At 44.5% G+C, this 25847-nt stretch overlaps 1 protein-coding gene across 1 annotated transcript; it reads right to left on the bottom strand.

Annotated features, from left to right (window-relative positions):
• Nucleotides 1–1921: 1921 nt before the first annotated feature.
• LOC131218715 (methylmalonate-semialdehyde dehydrogenase [acylating], mitochondrial-like) lies at nt 1922–25847 on the bottom strand. Its single transcript, XM_058213445.1, has 19 exons — nt 25709–25847; nt 25514–25614; nt 25136–25210; nt 24215–24376; nt 24058–24136; nt 23456–23610; nt 23170–23233; nt 22300–22379; nt 20803–20868; nt 19983–20033; nt 19704–19855; nt 19016–19106; nt 7534–7614; nt 5129–5206; nt 3656–3691; nt 3521–3564; nt 2935–3013; nt 2640–2730; nt 1922–2144 (listed from the first exon to the last, which is right to left on the bottom strand). The coding sequence occupies exons 1-19, from the start codon at nt 25731–25733 to the stop codon at nt 2035–2037; spliced, it is 1620 nt and encodes a 539-aa protein (XP_058069428.1). The 5' UTR covers nt 25734–25847; the 3' UTR covers nt 1922–2034.

Raw genomic sequence — 25847 nt, 5'->3', positions numbered from 1 at the left:
GGCGCCGGGTGGTGGGCGGCCAGTGGCTGTCTTGAGAGAGAGAGAGAGAGAGAGGAGAATGGAATGGGGCTGGGGCGGCGTGAAGAGATTAGGTTTTTTTTGTTTTTCGTTTTTATTTTTTGTTTATTGTTTTTTTAAATATTTATCACTAGGGATGGTCCGATTTCAAGTTCCGTTCTAGGGTTCAGTTCAGTTCTACATAATCCCAAACTGAAAACTGAATAGAATCAATTGGTTCTGTGATTTTCGGAATCCGATCTTAAGCCGATGCACTTTAGAACAATGCAGTTTGGTCGGTTCCAATCCGGTTTACTGGTTCTACCGGTTCCATGTGCCCTAATGTTTACTGGAACGGAGAATGAGACCGGTCTGCATAAATAAATGAATGGCTAAAAGGACGGCACAAAAGAATCATGATTTGGACGGTTGCAATTGACATGCACGTATCCCATGCATCCGTTTCACGTCTTTCTCAGGGACCCAAAAATAGCTCCAATAAGGAAATCCTAAAACTGTGATGCGTGGCCAGGAAATTAACGGTTGGAAATAATTGGGCCAAGATCTACACTGAACAGCCAAAGTCGTTCATCAGATGGATGGTTAGATTGTGCCGGCGATCAGATTTTTGGGATTTGGGCTGGCCCACTGCCTTTTCTCAAGCGAGGGGATCATACACACGTTTACAGAAATAAGACCAGAAATATTTTTAATTTTAACGGCCAAATAAATTTCCACCAAAAATCATTATATAATTAAACATTTGTTATTTTTATTAAGATAGATCTAAACCATTGTGAATTACTTATATGCTACATGCCACGTGTACAATTTCTGTACCTTATTATCGTCCATCACACTACAGCGTATACAAGTTTTCATTGTGTTTTTTGGCAAACCAATGTAACGGACTGTTATTCAATGCCGACATCTCAGCCGTTGATGTGACACCTCTACTTTGGGCACTTAGATCTAACGGCAAACCATGTTAAAGGACCAGAGGCTATAAATTGTTGCGATCGGATGGATCATTCTAGCCGTCCGTCTTGCAACATATCCAAACTGGCCCTAAAATCAAATGGTTCACTCAAAAAGTGGGAGACGGTACAAAAAACAGATAGACGGCTGGGAAACAATCGGTTAGGCCTCCCGTCTTTTTTGCACACCCTGGCCTGCCTGAATGACGAACAGAACCGGTTTTTGGACCTAATGAAAGCAATGTAATCCACCTCATGGAAAGGTCAGAAAAACATACACGCGCCAAATGGCACTTACATTTGCAGATCTGCATACGTGTGGGCTTAGCGAATGATACGGAGTAAAACAAGGTTTACCATACCACCTTTTCCAGTATTAAGAATCCAATACACTCCTATTTGATCGAACTCCCATCCAATTCACTCCAATTTCTGGTGCGGAACCATTGAAACCGTTCATCCCATGGGCCCACCTTGGGCTGCTCACTGAAAACGCTTCATATATTCTAATTCACAATAGGGCAGGTTTCTATATAACTTAATTGTAGAATAAGCTGATTCATCCGCTCATTCACTGGAAGCAAATTGCCTGTAATCCCTCTATACAGTGGCCCAATAAAAAGTACAAAATGCAGACAAGAGGTGAGGCCCACAGCGAGCAGCAGTGATTCCCCTATTTGAAATGATGATGTTACCCTTTTTAACAGGGCCGCATTTGAGGACACATGGCGCTTTTTCATTGGACCACATTAGAAATTATGAGGGTCAATTTGCATCCTTATACACTCTTGCATATGTAGGGCCCAGCATGTTGCATGTGGCCCATCTAACCTGCCCATCAGATGCATCCAATAATTAGGTGGTGCCCAACAATGCAAGAATCAAAACCAATCGGATGGATCCAAGCTGCCGCACACAGACCCATGATGAAAAAGAAGGAAAAGAGATAAAAGACATGCCCAGACAGAGCCATTGCATTGCTATTTGATCTGTTCATACATTTTATTTATTGGGCCCACAACAATAGGAACACTGATCAAACATGTGTAATGCGTTTCGATTATGCTTTCTGTGATGTGGGCATCGCCAACGATGCTCCCTGCCCTGGTAAATCCTTCCATTGTTGAGTGACTGTCTTGATCTGAGTGTAGAACTGTACACCAGCCTTACCTGCCATCACAATTCACAGCTATCTCTAAGCATCTAATCCAAGAGGGAAGGGGACGCAGCGATGCCTGATCAGGTCCACTAAAGCGATGGAATGCGATCACATCATCGAATTCATCCTTTGCTACGGTGGATAAATCATCCATGTTTCATCCACTCTGCAAGGGATTACAGGATCCTAGATGTGAGGCTTTCTACATTGTACTCAGGTTTTCATTTCTAATGAGTGGGGGCCATGGCCCAATGATCCAGACCATAGGTCTGTTTTCCATTGTCCACCCCTAACCTTGGCGGATGGTCTTATACAGGAGATTTTCAAGGCATACTCTACCCATGGTGAGGCCCAGCAGATCAACGGTCTGGATCACTGAAAATCCAAGTAAACTGTACATAGCCTCGAATTGAGGGTCCTATAAGTCCTCTTGATGAATAACCCCTATATAGCTGCTGCTGATAAAAAGAAAAGAAAAAATAACAGATGTTCATGAGATATCTTACCATAGAAATTCAGATCACCTGCAAAAGATGCCTTTGAGCCAGTGAATGAGAAGAAGGGCAATGGAACTGGAATTGGGACGTTAATGCCAACCTTGCAGAATAAAAAGAAACGGCAGTATTTTTAAAGTAAGATTGAGAACTGTGAGAAATGCTTGAAGCATAACTAAGCATGACCTTGTATTACAGTAGACAAGGCCTTATAGCAACTCACATGCAGCCCACTGGAATTGGTTGATGATTTTTATTTTTTTATTATTTATTTATTTTTGTTGATTCTTGAAAATGATAGGCATACCTGGCCTGCTTCGATCTCATTCTGGAATTTCCTGGCAGCTACACCCGATGTGGTAAATATTGATGCTCCATTGCCATATCTGCAAAATAACAAGATGAAAAGGAACATGAAACCATTGTTTTCTGAAAACTGAGCATCAGGTGCATGTAAAGTCACTTGTTTTTTAAGGAATCTAAAATCAGCCGAGTAATTCACATACTCACAGTTTTCGTTTTTATGTAAAACCCAACTTCTGAAAATAATCGGCTGAGTTGATTATTGACCAAGCGAGTTTTCTACCCATATTTTACATGTTGATGTATAAGCTTGACCATCGACTCGGCCAAGTCAGTTTCTTTTTATTTTAGTATGGCTTAGGACAATTCCAACTCGATCTTTGATATTTTACTGTGTTTATTTGCACCTAATGTCATGAAATTTTGCAGTGAATTAGACTGATTTAACATGAAATATTGTGAAATTTCTTAATATTTGATGCAACCAAAGTACCAAACACACCCTTAAAACTTGAATTAAAGCCACTGCAACCCTACAAAAATGGTGCATCACATGCTATAAACATTAAGTAAAAGAGCAGAGAGAGTACTTATTTCTGTTGACAATGTCAATGGCCTCTTCCAGGGTGTCAGCCTGTTGGTGGACAAAAACAGAATATTTCTCACACCTCCAATCTCACCCATAGTAATTTCAAGTGAAATGAAATGGACCGCCACTAGAATACCTGCATGCAAAGGAGAACTGGACCGAAAATTTCCTCCTGCACGATACCACATAAATTACCATCAATTTTTCTTCAAGCAAGGTCATGGAAGTTTCTACTATGCAACTACAACAATATCCGTAGCCAGTTAATGGGATGAGGATTATTATTCAAGACTATGCCAAGGGCCTGGATTCAGGCTTTCTTCAATCAAGAATTAAAAGTTTTGCTCTTCCCAACTGCCATTCTCAATGGTAATAGTGCCAATGGGTAGGTCTGGGGTCAGTAGGGGCCAGCTTATCAGGCTTGGAACTGGTGGTAACAATGGACTAGGCAGCCTGATCCTACTGGGCCAGGGCTTTGGCCCCTAAACTGGACACATGGACTGGGCCCAGGCATGAAATCTAGGCCCGCTGCTTGGGCCCATGCCAGTGATGAATGGCCTGATACAATCAAGAAGGCCACCATTAAACAAAAAGAATGGGCAGTTTAAAGACACCTGTGAGCTGTTCCTGTTCACCATCAAAGTGTAATTTAAAGTAGGGGTGCACATCGAACCGGTAGAACCGTGGAACCGGACCAGAACCGACCAAACGGTCCGGTTTGGTCCAGTTCTAGAGTGCACCGGTTCTGGTTCCAGTTCCAAAAATCAAAGAACCGATTACATCGGTTCAGTTCCCGGTTTGGGGGTATGTAGAACCGAACTGTGAACCGTTCCGTAGAACCGAACCGTGGATTCAAACCGCGGAACCAAACTTGGAACCGAACCAGGAACCCTTTAATTGTTTCCATATTTGACTCATGATTTATGATTTACAAATGCACCATTTGATTGTTTCCATAAATGTATTTTTGCACACCTTATTCAATATTTAAACCATTCATCAAATGGATCACAACACGAATGGACATGAGCTAGATTATAAAATAAAACATGCAATTGGGCTGGATTATAAAAAGCCCAGAACCGTGGAACCGAACCGGTTTTAACAGTCCGGTTCCGGTTCGGTTCTAGGGGTGCTAACGGTCTGGTTCCAAATATCCTAGAACCGTTAGGAACGGTTCAGTTCCAGTTTCACCCCAGAACCGGACCGAACCGACCCGTGTGCACCCCTAATTTAAAGACATCGGATTTGGGTATTGTTTCAGTGATCCAAACCATTTATATGATGGGACTTGTCATAGATGGAGGATATCCAAAAAAAGTCTTAGCTTGGACTGTTTTGAGATCATTTAAATCTTTTTTCCTTACAGGGCTGGCCTATAGGGCCAGGGCCTTCTGAGCCTGACTAGGGCCTGGGCACTAGTCTGGCCCACTGCCAACCCTGGACCTGTGGATGAATCGGGCCTAAACAGAAAGGTTGTCAAACCTGCATCCTGGCAGATTATTTGGTGGGGCCTCAAAATTGATGGACTGAGCATGGAAACCCAGGGCAGCCCATTGCGAGTCTATTAAAATATAAAAGGCACTGACAGTATGGACAGGGATCATACCTCGTAACACTCCATGTTGCTTGTGACATCAGCTAAGACAGTGGGGCCAACAAAGTTGCCATCCTCATAGCCAGGGACCTGTTGAAGTTCAAAGAGACTTAAATAGTTGAGCTCTCTGGAGCAAGAGTCTGAAAAGGCAGACTAGCTCTGTGGAAACTTCAAGGAGCAGCGTTGGAATTACCACGAAATCATGTTTTCAGTTTGATGTTTTTAGGAGAAATGCAAAACTAACATGCATGAGTGCATTACCTGCACGCTCCCTGCCACATGTGCGGCATGGCATGTGTGAGATACCCAAGCTGTCCATCACTGGGTCCCCATCAAGTACATGCCCAGCCCAAAAATCCAGCCTCACAGCCCATGCATGCATGTTGAATGTGGACTGCTGGTCACTACTTTTCATGTGAGGCCCATGTGATTAGCACAGCGGCCTCATTTTGGGGGGAAGGGCATCTACATGTTTGGGCATCTTGATGAGCAGCTGGGATCTGCAAAAACATCCAATCAGTGAGTGTTGCATGAGTCCTGTCAGAAGGGCTCAGTATTTAGTCATGGCATGAGACACTTCCAAAAACCTCATCTCAATTGCCAGATGCGCCTTAAGGGCATGTTTGGGCAGTGGGATTAGAAGGGATTAGGTGGGATGGGATTCATCTGGTCCTGTGCCAATTCCACTCCATGTTTGAGAAGAATGGAAAAGCTTGGAATTAGATTAGATGGAATTGCATTGGGTCCCGTGCCAATTTCACTCCATTTTAGCAAGTTGTGTAGGTCCCACCATGATGTGTGGGCCATATCCACACTGTCCACCCATTTTTCAAGATTATTTTAGAGCATGGGCCAAAAAATCCGGTAAATCTAAAGCTCAAGTGGACCCCACCATAGAAAGCAATGGGGATTGAATACTTACCGTTGAAAACTTCTTTGGGGCCACATAAGTTTTGGATCTACCTCATTTTTAGGCCCATGCCATAAAATGAGGTTATAAAACAAATGAACGGTTTAGATATAACATGTGTGTTATTCTCAGTAATTTCAAATGATGGTGGGTATATCCATTCAATGTACCACCGTATTACCAACAAAGCATGGAATTAATCTTATCCCATGGCAACAGGGACAATCCCTGTCATGGGTAATAATTATGTTTTTTGAATCCCATCCCACCTAATCCCTTCTAATCCCACCGCCCAAACACGCCCTAAGAGAAAACACAGAAACATGAAATATAAGAGCATTGCAATCCTACTCTTCAGCAGGGGTAACGTCCATCATGTGCAACGCAGTAAATCGTGAAAGGACCACTGACATGAACAAGGGAAGTACAGACTAAATTCATGTTCATAGTTATGACCACGCCAAGAAGCCTGCAGCGTGATTAATATTCAGACCTTTCCTATCGTAGAAAGCATTGAAGATTGATTGAAATCCAGAAGTCGACAGAAATGTTTAATTCTGGACCAATGAAAGTAAACCCACGACCCAAGGCCTTATCTGCTTCCAGAAAGGAGACAGTGCATGATGTATCCTATCCATAGCTGCATTTTGTATTAACCCAAAAAAAAAAAAAAAAGTCTCCCCAATCTCTAATAGGGTTGTTGATGGGCCGGGTTAGGGTCGGGCCAAGCTCTGTCCAAGCCGGGCATACAATTCTGAACCTAAGCCCAAATCCAGCCTGGGCCTGTAACGAGCTGAAATAGTCTGGCCCGGGAAATTTAAACAAAGCCCGACCCAAGTCCGCCCGAGCCCAAGCCCTGAATATCTTTGTGGATAAATGATATTCTGGTGTGCCTCATGTGCGAGAGAAAGGGAGAGAATGAAAGAAAAGAGGGAAAATTAGGTTTAGAAAAGACCTATCGGGCTGGGCTGGGTTTATGGGCTTTTGGGGTGCTAGCCAAGTCCGGCCCGATTCACAATTGGACTCCTGATTTAAGCCCGAGCCCTACCGTCGGGCCTGATAGACCACCCCAAACCCGGCCCAATACGGGCCAAGCCCGAAGGCCCGTCGGGACTACCCAGCCCATTGACAGCCCTAATCTCTAAGAACGCCCCCGCAACCAGAATGCACGGGTTACAAAACAAGCTACCATTACAAAAGGAGATTACAATAACCCAAATGAAGGGCATCCTATTAATCAAAATGATACACAATTATCTAGCTATCACCCAGATCCATAGCTCAACTGGCAGACTGAGTGGAGATACCTCGTTTCAACACTTGAGGTCTTGGAATCGATCCCTAGCAGGGGTGGCTAACTTGGAGTGTGTGTCCTGACATGGGTGTGTACTAACAAGCTAACCTTTAAAAATAAAATTTAAAAAAAAAAAAAAAGCAGAATATGGTACATATTTCGATGAACAAAACAGCATAGAAGGATAAATATATATACAAGTCAAAATCATACCACACAATGTCTCCCATCAAGCACAAGCCTAGCACCATTTTCGACACCACTTTGGATCAATCTGCAAATGCGGTCCCTTGCCTATGGGTAAAGAAAGCATGTCAAAAGCAGCAGAGAATTACGAAACATTCAAAATATTTAAGCAATGTCAATCCAAGCTATGTATTTCTGGGTTTTCCTCAGCAATAATCCTCGCAAACTTCATGGTCAGTAGACAAATGCACACGACATTTCATTTGCGGAAAAACTGGAGGCAAGCATGACTTTTTGAGAAACTCGTATAATAGTTTTAACTAACATGAGGTTAGCGAAGGTGGATGGAGTTAATCAATGGTAAAAAAAATAAAAAGCAAGAGCGAAAAAACAAATAAATAAATACATAAAAACAAAAATAAAAACAGTAAGCAAGCATGGTATAAATGCAGAATATAGCATGGACTGTCACCCAGAATGGACCACCAGATCATATCCAGTATGCAATATGTACTCAGATTCAAACAAAATTTTGATCAAAAAGCAACTTGCTGATGGTGTACAATGCACAATGAAAACATCTTTTAATGGATGACAAATGTACATTGTAGTGGAAATTATTTCTTTTTCCATAGTATAATAACTTGGTTACAGAGCAAGTTGGTCTGAGACCCTTTCTGGCATCTAGCAAGCATTTTATTTGCACTTGCAAGCTATCTCATGGGGCACAGAATTTCAGTTTCAAACATGGATAAAGGGTATGCTGTCTGGAATTTCTGAGGGGTTGCTTGGGTGCATGGAACCATAAACCATGGAAAGACCTCCTTGGAAAGACAATGTTGGGGACAAAAGATACAGAGTTCGGAGACTCGGACTTAATGCCTCGGGTCGCCAAAGGATGTGTCAGATCCGAGGCATGGTTCACTAAACCGAGACAGAAGTTAAGTCGGTTCGGACGACACATCAGCAATCCGGGCATGCATCGGGCCGATCTTCTTATCAGATCGGCCAACGCAAGATAAAGCCTCACCCCGAATATCTTGGGATAAGATCCCCGACCACGAAGCTCACGGGATCGGATGAAGACTGGAGATGGGCACGATCCCATCTCCGTGATACTAGGAGAGGATCCCGCACACGATATCAGGAGGAGAATCCTCGTACGATTAAATGCTCCAGCAGCTATAAAAGAGGAACCTCCATCGTCTTGTGAGGTAGGCAAAAATTCTTTCTCAAAACCCCTCAATACATTTAGACCCAGAATCCGGGCCTGACTTTGGCATCGGAGGGTCCCCTGCTCAAGCCAGGGTCTCCTTTGTCCTCTTTCCGTGCAGGTATACGAAGGTCTAAGAGGACGAACCAGATTTTTGCATCAACAGTTTGGCGCCGTCTGTGGGAACTGTACAAAAAAGTCATCTCATATTTCTATATTGAATTCCATGGTGATGACTAGAAGGACGGTCCCAGAAGAAGATTTGAATGAGATTGCGATTACAGGGCCAGCGGGTCCAGTCGCGGTCCCCGCAGCCCAGAACCCACCTAACAACCACCAACGAGGAGCGACCAGAACAAGCAACAATCAGCGGGGTCGCAACGATGGGCGGTTGGACCAGGAGGTTCAAGAAATCCGGTCTGATATGAATATGATGAAGCAGATGCTGGAACGAATGTATCAGCAGTAAATGCAGCCACTCCCGCATCCTCAAGGGGAGACAGCACACGTACCGACTGCGGCGGTTGATCCTCAACCTTCCGCGCCGCAGTCTTTCCGACCGAGCCAACCCCAAGGCGAATCAGAACCATCTCCAGCGCAGTCAGCCAACGCCTCCCTGCCCCCGACCGATCTTCGACACGAGATAGAGCGAAGAAGGCGCAACCGCCCTTCCATGGAAGGCACGGCAGAGAGCAGTGAACCATGGAAAGCCGATATTCAAAATTTTAAAAGAGAAGTGCGGGAAGAAATGGCGAAAGAGATGGCGGACATGAAGCATGGCCGGAATATGTAGTCGCCCACCTCCGAAGCAAAGGCGTCCCCCTTTGGGGACTCGTTAATGAAGCTCGGTTGTCCGAGAGGTTTCGATTACCTCAAATCACTCCTTTCACCGCAAGACCGACCCGACTGAGCATATCGAATGCTTCTAACCTATATGGAGCTCCACGATGCCTCGAATGCGGTAATGTGTCGGGCCTTTTCTCTTACATTAACCGATGTAGCTCGACCGTGGTTCAAACATTGAAACCAAAGTCCATCAGCTCATTCGTTGAGCTGAGCGACGCCTTCCTCACCAACTTCATCGGTGGAAAAAAGAAATTGAAGCCCCCTGCACATCTGAACAACATAGTTCAAAAGCAGGGAGAGCTATTGAAAAATTATATCAAGCGTTTCAATTTCGAATCCCTTCAGCGAAAACATTCAGAAGAAACGGCTCTCAATGCGCTCATGCAAGGAGTTAGAGATAAGTCATTCCTGGCATCTCTAGAAAAAACTCCGCCATACTCTGGCGGAATTTATGGCACGGTCGGATAAGTATGCAAACGCCAAAGAAACGCGAATTCCGCGTGAAACTAAAACTTTGGTCAAAGAGTCGGCCAAAAGGAAGCCGACTCGGCCGAGGAAGGAAACGCAAGGATGATCAAGCGCATGATGAGCGAAGGTCGGGCAAACGACGATCGAAGATTTTCCACATATACCCCCTGAACAAGACTCAGGAACATGTATTGATGGAAATCAAGGGTAAACTGGCCCAGTAAGCTCAGGAGTAATCCTAATCGGTGGGATAAAGATAAATACTGCCATTATCACCGTGATCACGGGCATAACACAAGTGATTGCCGTCACCTAAAGGAAGAGATCGAACGACTCATAAAGGACGGCCGACTCAAAGAACATGTGGTTAAAGTTGGGGTAGCTGAGGGACGTCCGACCGAGAGTCAGCCTATGGAAGAAATCCGGACAATTATCGGCGGTCCGCGAGGTAGGGGCGACTCAAACAATGCTCGAAGGAATCATGCGAGAAAACTTAGTCATCCTAAGTCCGAGCTTATGATTATAGATCGGCCACCAAAGGAGAAGAAAAGGGAAAGATATTGCATTTCGTTCACAGAGGAAGATGCCCGAGGTATCTATCACCCCCACGATGACGCATTGATTGTCACCCTGACTATCGCTAACCGAAAAGTGTTCCGGATACTCGTCGATACGGGGTCATCTGCAGACGTGTTGTTTACTCAGGCGTTCGACAAAATGGGGATCGAACGATCCATGCTACGCCCAGTTCGGACCCCGTTAATCGGTTTTTCCGGAGGACAAGTACTGCCCGAAGGGATTGTCTCGTTACCACTCACTGCTGGTACTGCCCCACATCAGACGACGATGATGGTTGAATTCTTGGTCGTCGATCAACCCTCAGTATACAACGCAATACTCGGCCGACATTCATTGAGTCTCCTCCAGGCCGTGGTATCCACATATCATCTTTCACTGAAATTCTCGACTGAGTCGGGAGTAGGAATTGTCAAAGGAGACCAGCAAGATGCGAGGCGTTGTTACATGATAGCCGTAAAGGGAACCGCCGACAAAAGTCCGATCAACATATCAACGATCGAATCATTGGACCCTCGGGGCGAGAGTCATGAACGAGGGCAGCCGGTCGAAGATCTTATCTCAGTCCCCTTGGTCGAAACAGATGGATCCAAGACGTGCAATTGGCTCGTCTTTCTGATCCCCTTGAAAGAAAAGCTGATAGCCCTGCTCCGTAGGTACGCCGACGTATTTGCCTGGTGTCATGAAGATATGCCTGAGATCGACCCCTCTGTGATGACTCACCGACTCAACATCAATCCGTCATATCGACCGATCCGACAGAAGCGACGACCGCTCGGCCCTGAACGATACGCCATCATTGAAGAAGAAGTCAACAAACTCCTCCAAGCTAATTTCATAGAAGAAATACACTATCCAGAATGGGTCGCGAATGTCGTGCTTGTAAAGAAATCCAACGGGAAGTGGCGAGTCTGTATTGACTATACTGACTTAAATAAAGCCTGCCCGAAGGATAGCTTTCCGCTTCCGAGGATAGACCAGCTAGTAGATAGTACCGCCGGACATGAGCTCCTTAGCTTCATGGATGCATATTCAGGGTATAATCAAATTGTAATGCATCAAACAGATAAATCAAAAACTACCTTTGTCACCGACAAAGGCCTTTATTGTTACCGAGTGATGCCATTTGGTCTAAAAGACGGCGCAACTTATCAAAGATTAGTTAACAAAATCTTTGCTCGGCTTATAGGCCGAACCATGGAAGTATACATTGACGACATGCTCGTCAAAAGTATACATGCGGCAGATCATGTGAATGATTTGGAAGAAATGTTTCTCATCCTACGGAAGTTTCGGATGAAGCTGAATCCGAGTAAATGTGCTTTTGGGGTGGGCTCTGGAAAGTTCCTCGGTTTCTTGGTTAGTCAGCGAGGAATAGAGGCAAACCCTGAGAAGATAAAGGCTTTGATTGATATGGAATCCCCTAAAACCATTAAGGACATCCAAAGGTTGACTGGACGAGTCGCAGCACTTAATCGGTTCCTGTCCAGAGCCACGGATAAATGTCTCCCTTTCTTCAAACAGTTGAAAGGAAGACAAACAATGGGTTGGACGGAAGAATGTGAAGCGGCATTCCAACAATTAAAATCATATCTCGGTTCTCCACCTCTCTTATCAAAACCCGAATCAGGGGAGTCCCTGCTCCTTTACCTAGCAGTATCCGAGGCAGCGGTTAGCTCGGCTTTGATACGAGAATCCGAAGGAAAGCAACTGCCGGTTTATTACGTCAGCAAAGCGTTATTGCCGGCAGAAACGAGATACCCAAGCTTGCAAAAAGTGGCCTTGGCTTTAATAACTTCCTCTCGTCGACTCAGGCCGTATTTTCATGCCCATACCATCATCGTGATGACCGATCTTCCGCTTCGCCAGGTATTGCAGAAACCAGAAGCTTCCGGCCGACTCACGAAGTGGGCTATCGAACTGAGTGAATTTGATATTCAATACATGCATCAAGGTAGAATCAAAGGGCAAGCCGTAGCTGATTTTATTGCGAGGGAACACCACCAATCGAACTCCGGTCAACGATATGCCAAAGGATGTTGCGGTTCCAACAACAACCGCTCCCCCGACCCTACCCGCTATTCCCTAGAGGCTGTTTGTCGACGGTTCTTCCAACTCGAAGGCAAGTGGGGCTTGGGTTGAAACCCCGATCATACCTATATACAGTATGCCTTACGACTTGGATTCCAAGCGTCGAACAATACAGCAGAATATGAAGCATTGTTACTCGGCCTCTGACTCGCCGCTAGCATGGGAGTCACGCACCTAAGTGTTTTCAGCGATTCTCAGTTGGTTGTTAATCAAGTTACCGGTGTATACCAGACACGGAAAGACCAATTGAGAGCATACATGGAGAAAGCGAAAGAACTTATCAATGGATTTCAACTCTGTCGTGTCACTCGAATCCCTCGTACAGAAAACGGCAAAGCCGATTTATTGGCAAAGCTCGCCTCCGCCAATGAAGATGATATACCCAGATCCGTCCCTGTCGAATACGTCGATAAGCCGAGTATAAATGAACCAATTAGCGAGGCCGTCAATACAATCGACTCGGAACCATCCTGGATCGATCCAATCCGCCAATACCTTGACAAGGAAAAGTTGCCTGAAGATCGTGTCGAAGCTCGACGAGTTAAGATCCGAGCCTCCCATTACACCATACTCAACGGAACCCTCTATAAGAAAGGTTACTACGCTCCGTTACTGCGGTGCCTCAAACCCAGTGAGGCGAACTATGTATTACGTGAAATCCATGAAGGAATCTGCGGAAACCACTCTGGAGGGCGATCTCTAGCCCACAAGGTCCTACGACAGGGATATTACTGGCCCACTATCCAACACGACGCTCGCAAGCTCGTCCAAAAATGCGACAAATGTCAACGGTTCGCGGCAATTCCGAGGCAAGCCCCCGAGGCACTGACGCCGATGACTGGTCCTTGGCCCTTCGCACAGTGGGGTGTCGACATCATAGGTCCACTCCTTATGGGAAAAGGTGACCAAGTTTGTTGTGGTAACAGTGGATTATTTCACGAAGTGGGCCGAGGCGAGCCATTAGCTAAAATAACAGAGCGGAAGATCACCGAGTTTGTATGGAAAAACATTATCTGCCGATGGAGTACCCCGTACCATTATTACAAACAATGGAAGGCAATTTGATAATAGGAGCTTTCGCGAGATGTGCGACAACCTCGAAAAACACCTATTCTTCACCTCATCATCCTCAAACTAACGGACAAGTTGAGGCTGTTAACAAGATTATCAAGCAACATCTTCGGACCAAGCTTGACCGAGCCAAAGGAGCATGGGCCGAAGAGCTCCCGAAAATTCTTTGGGCTTACCGAACTACAGCTCGAACCGCCACAGGAGAAACTCCCTTTTCACTCGCGTATGGCTTGGAAGCCGTCACTTCTGTTGAAATCGGATTACCTTCGGCTCGAATCACTTCGTTCAATGCGGAAGAAAATGAAGAACTCCTTACACTCGGGCTCGACCTTCTGGACGAACAAAGGGAAGTGGCGCGGCTGCGCACGGAGGCACGGCAACGACAAGTGGCTCGGTTCTACAATACCCGAGTTAAGATCAGGAGGTTTCGAATGGGAGATATGGTTCTCCGAAAAGTATTTTCCAATACCAAGGAATTTGGATCGGGTACGTTGGGACCCAATTGGGAAGGACCCTATATCGTCTCGGGCACCATCCGACCAAGAACGTATCGGCTAGAAGATCTAAACGGACAATCATTGCCTCATCCTTGGAACGCTGAGCACCTCAAGATTTACTATCCTTAGCTCGGTACTCAATGTTTAAAGACTCTGAACTAAGAAAGATTAAAGCCAAGTCAAATGAATAAAACTAAGCGTTTTCTTTCATTCATCAACCACATGCGAGTACAACATGTGAATACATCGATAGAAAAAAAAAAACACAAGGGGCCCTGGTTACTGTCCTCCGGTAGGAACGGTACCCGAAGCATTCTCGCATATACCGGCCTCATCCCCAGCAGTGACTTCAGCAGCGGCGTCCGGATTCTCGGATTCCGAGGCTCCTCCACCCTCGATTTCTGAGAGATCAAGGTCAGGAAAAGATTTCTTTATGTCTTTGACACATTCCAGAAATCCGCTTTGGAACAAGCGATCCCTCTCATCCTCGAACTCCGCTGACTCAAGGAAAGCTTGGACGGCTTGGTCCCTAGCCTTCTCAGCCTCCCGAGTCTTCTCGTTGGCCTGCTGAATATGCCCCGCCGCCTCAAGCTTAGCCCGAGCCAAGTCATCTGCACAAGAAGCATGGACTGCGAGAACTCGTCGGTTCTCTTCTTCAGCTCTGGAAAGGAGAGTCAATACCCGAGTAACCTCGGCTTGCGCTTCATCAAGGGTTCTCCTGGAGAAAGCCGCCTCTGCTTTTGCGTCTTCGGCAGCTTTCCGGGCAAGGGCCGCCTCGCCTATCAGAACGCCGACCCAAGTTTCGACATCCTCGCGTCGCCCTTCGGCTTCCGACAGAAGAGTCTGCAGCCGATGAGTTGAAGATAACTCTTTGCTGGCCTTAACCAAGCAGGGAGCGAGTTCAAAAAGCACCCTTGCTGCATGGCCGATGGTTTGCGATGAAGGAGCGTTGTAGAGACTGATGAACTCTTTTTCGCTCCCATGGGCTAAGGCCCAGAGAACCATCCCCGACACCACCTTCCGCAGGACGGACGGCCCTTCTTGGTTCGTTTCCTCTCCTCTGGAGGATGCAGTCCTCGTCTCTTCTTCCCCTCTGGAAGACGCAGCCCTAGTCTCTTCCTCCTGTCTCGGAACATCCGTCGCAACGTGTCCCGAGTCGGGTGCCGCCTGAGGTTCCGAGGCTGCGGGCACCGTCACTTCCACCCTTTCTTCCGGGTCAGAAATTACGACGACAGTAGGGGCAGAAGAACTTGCAGGCTCCTTCTCCTTCCGCACCACTCTTTGTCTCTTCGGCGGCCGAGGCTCCGACAGAAGAACTGATCGCGGAGGAGCCTTTAACTTCGAAACCGCCCTAAGAGGAGGACGAGCTCCAGTCATTTCCGAGGGGGCCGATTCGAAAACAATCCTGAGATGGGGTCGAGCTTCGGGCAAATCTAAAAGTAATAATAGAAAAAAAACGAAGTAAGTCAGGAAAAATTCAGAAGATACATGAAGATACATTTTCAATTACCTGTGACGGCCGAGTCTAGACCTGCGAGATGAAGACGCTCCGGCTGTAAGAGCACCTTCCAGGACCTATCTGCCGGATCCAACGTCCTCAACTCTTTGATCCGAGCCGAAGCACTGGAGCCGAGCTTTTGCCGCTTCTTCGGAATATCTGCCAGACACAAGCCCGTCAGACTCAGAATATTACAAAAATAAAGAAGGGCAAGAGAGAAGACCCAAGTCACCTGCTCTCTGGAACGCCCGAGGAACACGAGCCTCGCAGGACCCGGACTCAGCCGTCTCCCAGCGACCACAGGCCCAAAACCAACGTTCTCTCCAATGTTTGTTGGAAGTGGGAGGGTCAGTTATTAGGGAGCCGCCTCCGCCCCGCCAAGCAGCGAAGATATAAAAGTCGGGGTAGTTCGGGTTCACGCGCACTTGGTATAAGTGGAGAAATTCGTCGACTGTTAGCGGTGGTCGTCCACTCAGCCCACAACACCGCACAACCGAATAAGTTCCTCCACCCATTCGAACTATTTGCCCGGGCAATCAATACGAGATAAAACTCCGGACGATGGCCTGAAGGGGCAGACAAGCCGCATTGCATCGAGACTTGGTAGATCGCGACCGCCCCAGCAGGAGGATGATCCGGCAAGTCATTCGGACGGGAGAGATAAGTGATAACCGATTCGGGGATGTGATACCCGATTCGGATTCTGTCTAAATCCGCCTCAGTTAAAACTGAAGGAACCGGGCCGCTTAGATCATCCCCCGATCCTTCTCCTTCAGACTCGGCGTGTGTCGACTTATCAACAGGAACCGGCCCAGAGGTTCCCTCGGCAATCAATATTTCCTCTTCCTCCTCTTCTTCCTCCATGCCCCTTAGAAAATTAGGCCTTCCCGGGCGGGTTATTAAAGACGACCCACCACGAGAAGGATCAACGGAAGCAGGGCGCTCCGCCGGAGCTTCAGTGACCATTTCAGAAAGAAAAGCAGCGTTCGCATCAACTGCTATCTCTGTCAGTAACGAAGGCGATTCCGCAACATTCCAAAAACGTTGCGTTTCGCCTTCATCTCCGGAAACTCCCTCCTGGGGACTTCGAGAACCTCTAGCCACCATTATCACTAAATAAAGAGGAAGGGGAGACTCACCGGAGGGAGGAAGGAAAACGGAAATGGCGAAAGGAGCCGCTGACAGTTAAGAAAGAGGAAAGGAAGAAGACGAAAGACCGAAAAAGCTCCAAAGGAAATGCAAAGCGGGAATGGCAGTAGAAGTTCGAAATGCGGGACCCCCACCATTTTATAAGATTGCCATGTGGCGGAAGCAATTAATGGGGAAATGATTCGACGCCTGCATCGACTCCCCCACTCGACACGTGGCGCACGTCGACTGACGACAATAATGCCGTTGCTACGTATCCAACCCTCATTGGCGGGGTGAGCGATTTGACAGCTGTCGGCGCATGCGATGTCAGAAACTGAACCGTCTCCCGTCAAAGGCGACACAGAATGCATTAAATGACTACTTATTGTCTCGGACTAAGTTATGAACCGACTCAAAACTCGCTACTCCTAAGTGTCATATGAAACACACGGAGTAAGGGGGCTTACTGTTGGGGACAAAAGATACAGAGTTCGGAGACTCGGACTTAATGCCTCGGGTCACCAAAGGATGTGTCAGATCCGAGGCATGGTTCACTAAACCGAGACAGAAGTTAAGTCGGTTCGGACGACACATCAGCAATCCGGGCATGCATCGGGCCGATCTTCTTATCAGATCGGCCAGCGCAAGATAAAGCCTCACCCCGAATATCTTGGGATAAGATTCCCGACCACGAAGCTCACGGGATCGGATGAAGACTGGAGATGGGCACGATCCCATCTCCGTGATACCAGGAGAGGATCCCGCACACGATATCAGGAGGAGAATCCTCGTACGATTAAATGCTCCAGCAGCTATAAAAGAGGAACCTCCATCGTCTTGTGAGGTAGGCAAAAATTCTTTCTCAAAACCCCTCAATACATTTAGACCCAGAATCCGGGCCTGACTTTGGCATCGGAGGGTCCCCTGCTCAAGCCAAGGTCTCCTTTGTCCTCTTTCCGTGTAGGTATACGAAGGTCTAAGAGGACGAACCAGATTTTTGCATCAACAGACAATCCCTAGAAAGATACCATTTATCATGTTTGGGTGATAAGTTTTGAACTACACGGAAGGATCAGTTCATGTATGGATGGCAAGTTTCAATACCTCTTCTCAAAACAATAGGCATTCACATGAGCAAACATTGAAGAGGTGAATTGCCAACATGGCACTTGTGCATGAGATGTGAGAAATTCATCAGGCGAGGTCCATTCTAATATTGAACACACACACACACACACACACACACACACACACACCAAAAAAAAAAAAACGATGAAGATGTAGAAGAGGTAGAGGAGGCTCATGGTTCAATAATCCAAACCCATATCAGAGAGGCAGAGAGGAGAAAAAAAGATGAAGTGAAATGTAGACTAGATAAGTAAAACAGGGGTGATATGCTCATGAGAAAGGGAAGAAGGATTTTTGGAAATTGAACATTGCATTTTGTTGGAGAGATATGTGACTGCAAGGGCTTTCAAAGCCTCCACAAATCAAGCAGCGGGGGGTGGGTGGGGGGGGGCGGGCGCCTATCTCCATAGAACTTGCATTCTTCCTTCTAGCAAGGAAAGCAAAATGGGGGAAAATGCTGAGACACAATCCACAGAGGAAGGCATTCCAACCTCCCAGTGACTTCCAAACAGGAGAAATGACCAAAACACTTCCAATAAGCCGTCATTCCCGCACATAAAACTGATCACCTAAGAGTAGATGCATGAACAGTGTACAGCCATTCTATATTCAAGTTAAGAAAGTTCTTAAATATTCAAGGAAAAAAGAGAACACTATGGGACTGTTTGGGTACAGGCACAGTTGTGAAACTCGATAACTAAATAAATTAAAAAATAATAAAAATAAAATAAAATAAACAGGAAGACGAAGACAAGGTTTCCCATAGAAATTTGTTCTGGAGGAGTCTATTCACTGTTAGGGGAACAATGCTATTCTGGAACAATTTTGTAGTCTGTTTGGCAAACAAGCATTATAGTTTCCGTCAATAACCTACAGAATGGTCCGAAATCTCCAAATAAACAAATTCAGGAAGCCAATTGACTTCAATCTGAAAATGAATGCCCTATATATTAGTCAAACTTATTTTTTCACTTAAATATAACAACACACCTGTTTGCTGATCACTGGACCAAGGTCTGCACCGGGCTCAATTCCAGCACTTACCTTAAGTGCTTGTGCACGCTCAACGAGTCGCTCCTCCCTGGACAAAGAAGGTTATTAGTGATCCAGCCAACAGATTAGTCTTGACCCTTTCTGGACAGATCAGCTTAACTTCCATAAATGAATTATCAGACCTTCAACTTGACAGCTAGATCTAGAAAGTGGATTTTCAAGAGAAGTCCAACCTCTAAACAGGACTTCCAGCTAAGGTTATCTTGGCCAGGCTAACCCAGGTCACACCATGGGCTAGACTCCAGTCACTTCTTCAGGCCAACAGGCTGGGCCAGGTTGTAAGCCTGACCAATAAATGGGCTGGGGCAAGATTTTTCCGTTCGCACATGACCTGGGCCTCAATCCAGGCCCATTGATACTATCATGGACCAAGCCGGGCCTAAAATTGCAGTCTTGAAAATTTAAATGGTCCAGGCTTTGCAGGCCCAGCCCACTGACAACTTAGTTTCAGCTTCCTGGCAGTGCAATATATTTCTACTGGCTCACTCATGCAGAAACCATAAAGATAGAGAACTGCTAGATGTGCATCCATCAAACTGCAAACACTTCCGTGGACAAAATATTTGACAAAAGCACAGCTACCAGAAAGGAAAATACAAAAATTGTTCTGCCATAATGAAAGTACCATGATTTTGAGCCTCCAACAAAAACGGCTGTGCTGAGTGCCATGCATCTTTGTCCAGCGGCACCAAAACCAGCAGCAACCAGAGCATTCAAAGTAGCATCCAGACTTGCATCAGGCATGATGATCCCATGGTTTTTTGCAGCCATGTTTGACTGAAGCCAAAGGTTAGTCAGCTAGCTAATTCACCTAATAACTTTAAAAAATGTGGTATAATAGCAAGAATATTTCTCTGGAAAAGATGAGCAAATGATCATTATTTCAGTGGAAGAACAGATTTACCTGAACGCGTTTCCCCTTAGCTGCTGCTCTAGCATAAACGTGCATTCCAGCCTAGAACCAGAGGGTAACAAAGTTAATAATGCAAATAATAAGTGTCAGGGGACACTACCATACCAGCATGCAATGGTGTTAGAATTCAAAACATCAGATTCTATGAGGACCACCAAGTAAGACCCAAACTGCGTAAACGAGAGAGAGAGAGAGAGAGAGAGAGAGAGAGAGAGAGAGAGAGAGAGATTTAATGTTAGTATCATCCTACACACACACACAGAGAGATTTAATGTTAGTATCATCCTACTCGTAAGAGGGTTCAAGGAAAATCTAGAGGCTTTAGTACATGTAGTGAAGCAATAGGTAGATCCATAGGCCCCATTAGAATCATGCAATTATGTTTCCACTTTCCTTCTTTCCTTCAATCCATCACATCAATTATCTTTCCCTGCCCAAAAACAGGGTGGGGTACTAAAGCAATGTGGTGACATTTTTGGCTTGTACAGTTCCATTCGTCAAATATAAGAAGCATAGAAAGCATAATTTTTTACTAGGAAAAATGTGTTGAAACCACTTCATTCTTTGCATTTTTAACAAAAATAATTATTGGAACTTTTTGTTTGAATAGAATGTTTCAGAAGGCGCCATGATATTTGCAACTGTACCATTTTATCCAAACAATGGGATCATAAGATTAACAGTCTTGCACTTGAAATAAAGGTGTCTTCACCTGAAAGTGAGAACATTTGATACTGCACACAATCTTTCTAGAAATAAAAGTATCATCTAGCAGGTAACACCAAGAAGAGTAAGTTGATGGTGAACTTACAGTATTTGAACCAACGAATGATATAGCCTTAATATCACCGTCATCACATATATTATTGACAATGTCCTGCCCAAATTGTAAAAACCAAGCAATACTTGTAAGAGAGCTCATTCTAGAAAAGGGAGAGAGAAGAAAAACAAAGAGGATAATGACATACAACCCACCCCATAGGGAGAAGGGTGTAGCTGGAACACCTCTACTAAAGCCAAGAGTAGAGAAGGTACATTAACAGAAATGGAGAAGCAAAACAAGAATGTCATTATGTCAAGACAAGAGAACATATTGGCTAGCTCTAGCACACAGGACATGGGACTCACGAGTCACGAACCAAATGTCCTAAGGGCAGATTTGGCACTGCTAGGCACTTTTAAATCCAGGATTTTAGGCAGTTGGGAACTGAAATCCAGAAACTTGTAAAGAATGTGATGTTTGGCACCCCCGAAAATCCTAGATTTCAATTCCAGGGTGGATTCGAAATCATAGATTTCCCTCTTTTCAATTCCAGGGGAGACCCCTAGGTTTCAAAGTCCAGGATTTTAAAAAAGGCTGCAACGGTTTGATTTAAGATGAATCGCACCTACCTTCGCCTTCACGGCCACCAAGATGTGGGGCCCACTGAGATGTCCATGAGAAAGCAAATTCATCCATCAAGTTCGCTATGCACCAAAAAATGAGGCAGATCCAATGTCAAGTGGGCCACAAGACATGAAACAGTGGCTATGGAAACGCCCACTTTTGAAACCTTCCCGTGGCCCACCATGATGTTTATATGCCATTCAAACTGTTCACAAGATCATGCCCACTGGGATGAACTAAAAACACAAGTATTAATCCGATTCAAAACGTTTGTGGCCCCAAGTATATTTCAATGGTAGCCGTATAATCCCCACTGTTTCCTGTTGTCTAGCCCAGTTGAGTTTTGGAGTTGTGTCCTTTTGGACTCATGTAATAAGATGAGCTGCCAAAACTTATGGACAGAGTCGATGTTACATGGGCATCGCGGTGGGTCCCATAAAGTGTAATTCAGTTTCTCAAACATCTAGAGGTTTGCTTTACATTTATGAAATTAGTAGCCACACTTTTGTGGGCCACCTAAAGCTTTAAATTGCCTTATTTTGAGCCAAGGCTCTCTTACAATGGGCTTAGTACCATGATTGTCATACATGTTACATACACATGTCATATTAGAATATTTAGAATCATTTAACTCATCACATTCATTTTCCTATGAATATACACAAAATAATTCTAGGAATCCCTAATTCCCTATAGTCAAAATCCAAGCTCACAAAATTATAAAATCCAGGTTTACAAAAATACAAGCTGCCAAACACAACTGAGTCCAGGATTTGAAATTCAGGTTTTGAAATCCAGAGTTAGAAATACAGGATGGCAAATCCATGCACCCAATTGACTCGTAGAACAAAGCATCCTGTTTCTTTTGGATGGAACATATACAATAGATAATATAAAATTAATGATTGAAGGAAAACTTACATTGGTGCCATGAACGATATTTAAGACACCAGCAGGTAAACCAGCCTCCATTGCCAGCTCTGCAAGAATCATAGAAGCTCCTGAAAGAATAACAGAATAACAGATTTTTAGCCATCATATTTTTACTCAGTAATTTACCTTAGCCACCTCGATTCCTGCAAGTATTGTAGTTGGATTTGGAAAGTAGAGGTTTATCACTACAACCTGTCACCAGCTTACAGTTAGTTACATGCATAAGAATTGTAGTAGAGAAGTTCTAGGTAAATGACTCCATCCTTCTAAATCAGATGTTGAAGTGATATATGGGAAACTGAGTGCTATATAGACAGCAGAATATAGTTTTTCATTTATACAAGGTAGAAATTTACACCAACATGGTGTCACGGGTTAACCCGGTTGGGCCAGTATGAACTGGACCGCCCACTAAAACAGTTCTGCCTCTGGATTGGGTTTTAAGACATTGATTTACAATTTTACATAGTAAAATTGACTTCCACATATCTTACTAATTTTCATATGACATACATTTCCAATATTTATTGGATTCCAATTAATATTAGAATATACTTCCAAGACCATACCTTTGTTGATTTGTTTGTCATTCTCCGCTGCCTAGGGTTGCCAATAGTTTTTTTTCTAAGTTATAGAGGCCCATGTTACAAAGATTCTTCCATTAATAAAAGATAAATAAACCATCACTTGTTTGAGTGGAATGATGTAACAGGATTTGTGTAGTTGATCCTAATTAGCTGGGATGAGGGTTAGACAATGACGATGAACCATTACGTGTTCCTTGAGAGAATCTTCATGGAGTCACAGGTCTAAATGACAAAGACGGACATAAATGCAGTATCAGGGAGAAACCATCACCTGGATCTTTCTCTGATGGCTTTAAAATAAATGTATTGCCACATGTCACTGCCATTGGGAACATCTACACAAACCATAAAGCAGGATATTCAGAATAAAATTTAGATTATCCCAAAGTCACAAATTTGAGCTGGTCTTGGGATATGCGATCACCATTCACCAATCTGAGCATCTTCATAAGCAATAATAATTGGAAAAAAAAAAAAGGACCCAAGTCACCAGATCAAATATCCATCAAATAAAGCACAGAAGGAAAATAAAAGAAAAAGAAAAAAGAAAGCCTTACCCATAAGGGCATCATAGCAGGAAAATTGAATGGACATATCCCTGCACAAACACCAAGAGGTTCCCTAACGCTATATGTATCGATGCCACTTGATACATTGGAAACAAATTCCCCCATTTGCAGACTAGCCATTCCACAAGCATGTTCCACCACCTCTACAAGAGAATCCATGAATTTACAGGACATTTAATCAAATGAGCTGAGTCTTCCAACCAATGATCAATGATGAATGCTATTATCCACAACCCAACGAAACTTATGTATCTTCAATTCTCATTTTATATGTGTAAAGCCTGTGGTCAAGTGATCCAGATTGTTATTACGAGGGCCCCACCATGGCTGTAACATGACACAAGTATCTCCCCAATGAAACAAACAACTCTTCAATCATGGCCACCTTTCAAAAATAACTCTTCAATCATGAGCTTCATAGTTAAGAGAAGGAAGAATCAGTCTACATTCAACTGAAAAAGGGCCAAAGATTCTACCAATCTGGAAAATTCTCAGGTATGGTCCATCCACAGTGGAGTCCACCATAAAAATGATCTGAAAACTCAATAGCAGCACAACTTTGCGAAACAAAATGCCATTGATATTCTTACCTAACCCACGGAATACATCACCCTGGGCATCACGTAATGTTTTCCCCTGTTCAATAGTTATATTCATGGCAAGTTTATCCTGAAACAAGTACCAAAATAATTTACCACCAGCCCAAACCTCAAGGAACATTATGATACAGCATTCTTAGATACTTACCATGTCTCTACGTATGAGTTCTTGGAGCTTGAACATGACACGTTGGCGAGCAGTGACAGGTGTATTCCTCCATGAAGGAAAAGCCCGTTTCGCCGCACTCACTGCAGCTTTGAATTCTTCATTGGTAGTTAATGGTATTTGAGAAACAACTTCTTGTGTTGCCTATTAAGAAAGAAAGAAAGCTCAACAATTCTTTCTGTTGCTATATAACCATAGAGCCAGACTACGGTAGAGAAATCCCTAGCACATGTGGCATGCATGTCCATAATCCAGACCATCCAAATCAAGGTGCTATCATGAAAGGAGAATAGGCCAAAAATTATCACTGATCAAACAATCTCAACTGTCCAACTTTGCCTCTTGAACATTCACTTTAAACCATTAATTTGACGGACACCAATCAGAATCTAAATACTGTCCAATCAGCGTGATTTTCATGCTATGCTGCATCCACAACAGAGCCTACGATTTCAGCAGCAAACCGACACTACATGCATGACAACTGCAGCGGCTGTGCTGCTATAAAACAGTAGGAGAAATCCCTAATACAGGTAGCATACATGTCCGTCAATCCAGACCATCCATATCATGGATACTATAGTGGAAGAAGCATATGCAAAAATCAGACTGATCAGGCAGTCTTAAACCATTCAATTACACTTGTTGAACATTTTCCCTTAATAGTCCATGTGATCACAACCAATCAGAAGGTAAAGACCGCCGAACATCATGATTTTTAGGTATGCTGCATCGACAATAGGGCCTAGGATTTCAACAACACATCGACATACATGCATACCAACTATAGCGGAGTGCCAAAAGGCGCTAACACTCGCAGTCTAGCAAACTCACACTGTAATCTAACCCTATAATTATGTTAAAAAAGAAGGGAAAAAAAAAATGGTATTCTTCAACACTTACAGGGTTTAAAACATCGATCGTGGTATTTGATTGCGAATCCACAAACTCTCCTCCAATGAGATTCCGAACCCTCAGCTACAAGAAAATCACAAAACAACAACAACAAAGAATTGATATTTCTGCCCCCTAAAATTGATAATTGAATCATCATGGAGGTTGCGACAAGCACGAAAGGGGGGAAACTAATAATTATGGAGAAAAAAATTACCCCAATAGGGGTGGAAACATCAATATTAGGGGGTGCAAATATCACTCCCCTGGAATTTACAAAAAAGAAAAAGAAAATTTCCACTTCTGTATGGGTGGACTTCCGTCGAACACCTAGAAATCGAATGAGAAATCAAAACCCAAGATCTTGTTTCTATATGCAACGATTACCGGAGAGGATCGGTGACTGGGCGATGCATCGGTGGCGGTGGAGAAGCGGAAGATTCCTAAAGCGCAAGCCTGTGATTTCCATGGCTGGACGCCTCTTCTTGCTGCAGAAGCATAGAGAGAGAGGATTTGAGGAGAAGAAGAAAGGGAAGAGAGAAATAGAGTTTACGATGTGAGAGATTTTTCCTTTTAGCTTACCTTTCGACAGAGAAAATGCCAGCATTTTCCGGTTTTGAAACGAAACCTTGGCGGGAAGACTGAAAAATGCGACAGACGGAGATGATAAGATCGCGAAAAAAGATACAGCAGCTATATCGTAACTTTAGAGAAAGGTACT

This window comes from Magnolia sinica, chromosome 11, assembly GCF_029962835.1.
Source record: "Magnolia sinica isolate HGM2019 chromosome 11, MsV1, whole genome shotgun sequence".
Taxonomy (NCBI): Eukaryota; Viridiplantae; Streptophyta; class Magnoliopsida; order Magnoliales; family Magnoliaceae; genus Magnolia; species Magnolia sinica.
This window is presented reverse-complemented; position numbering and strand designations above follow the sequence as displayed.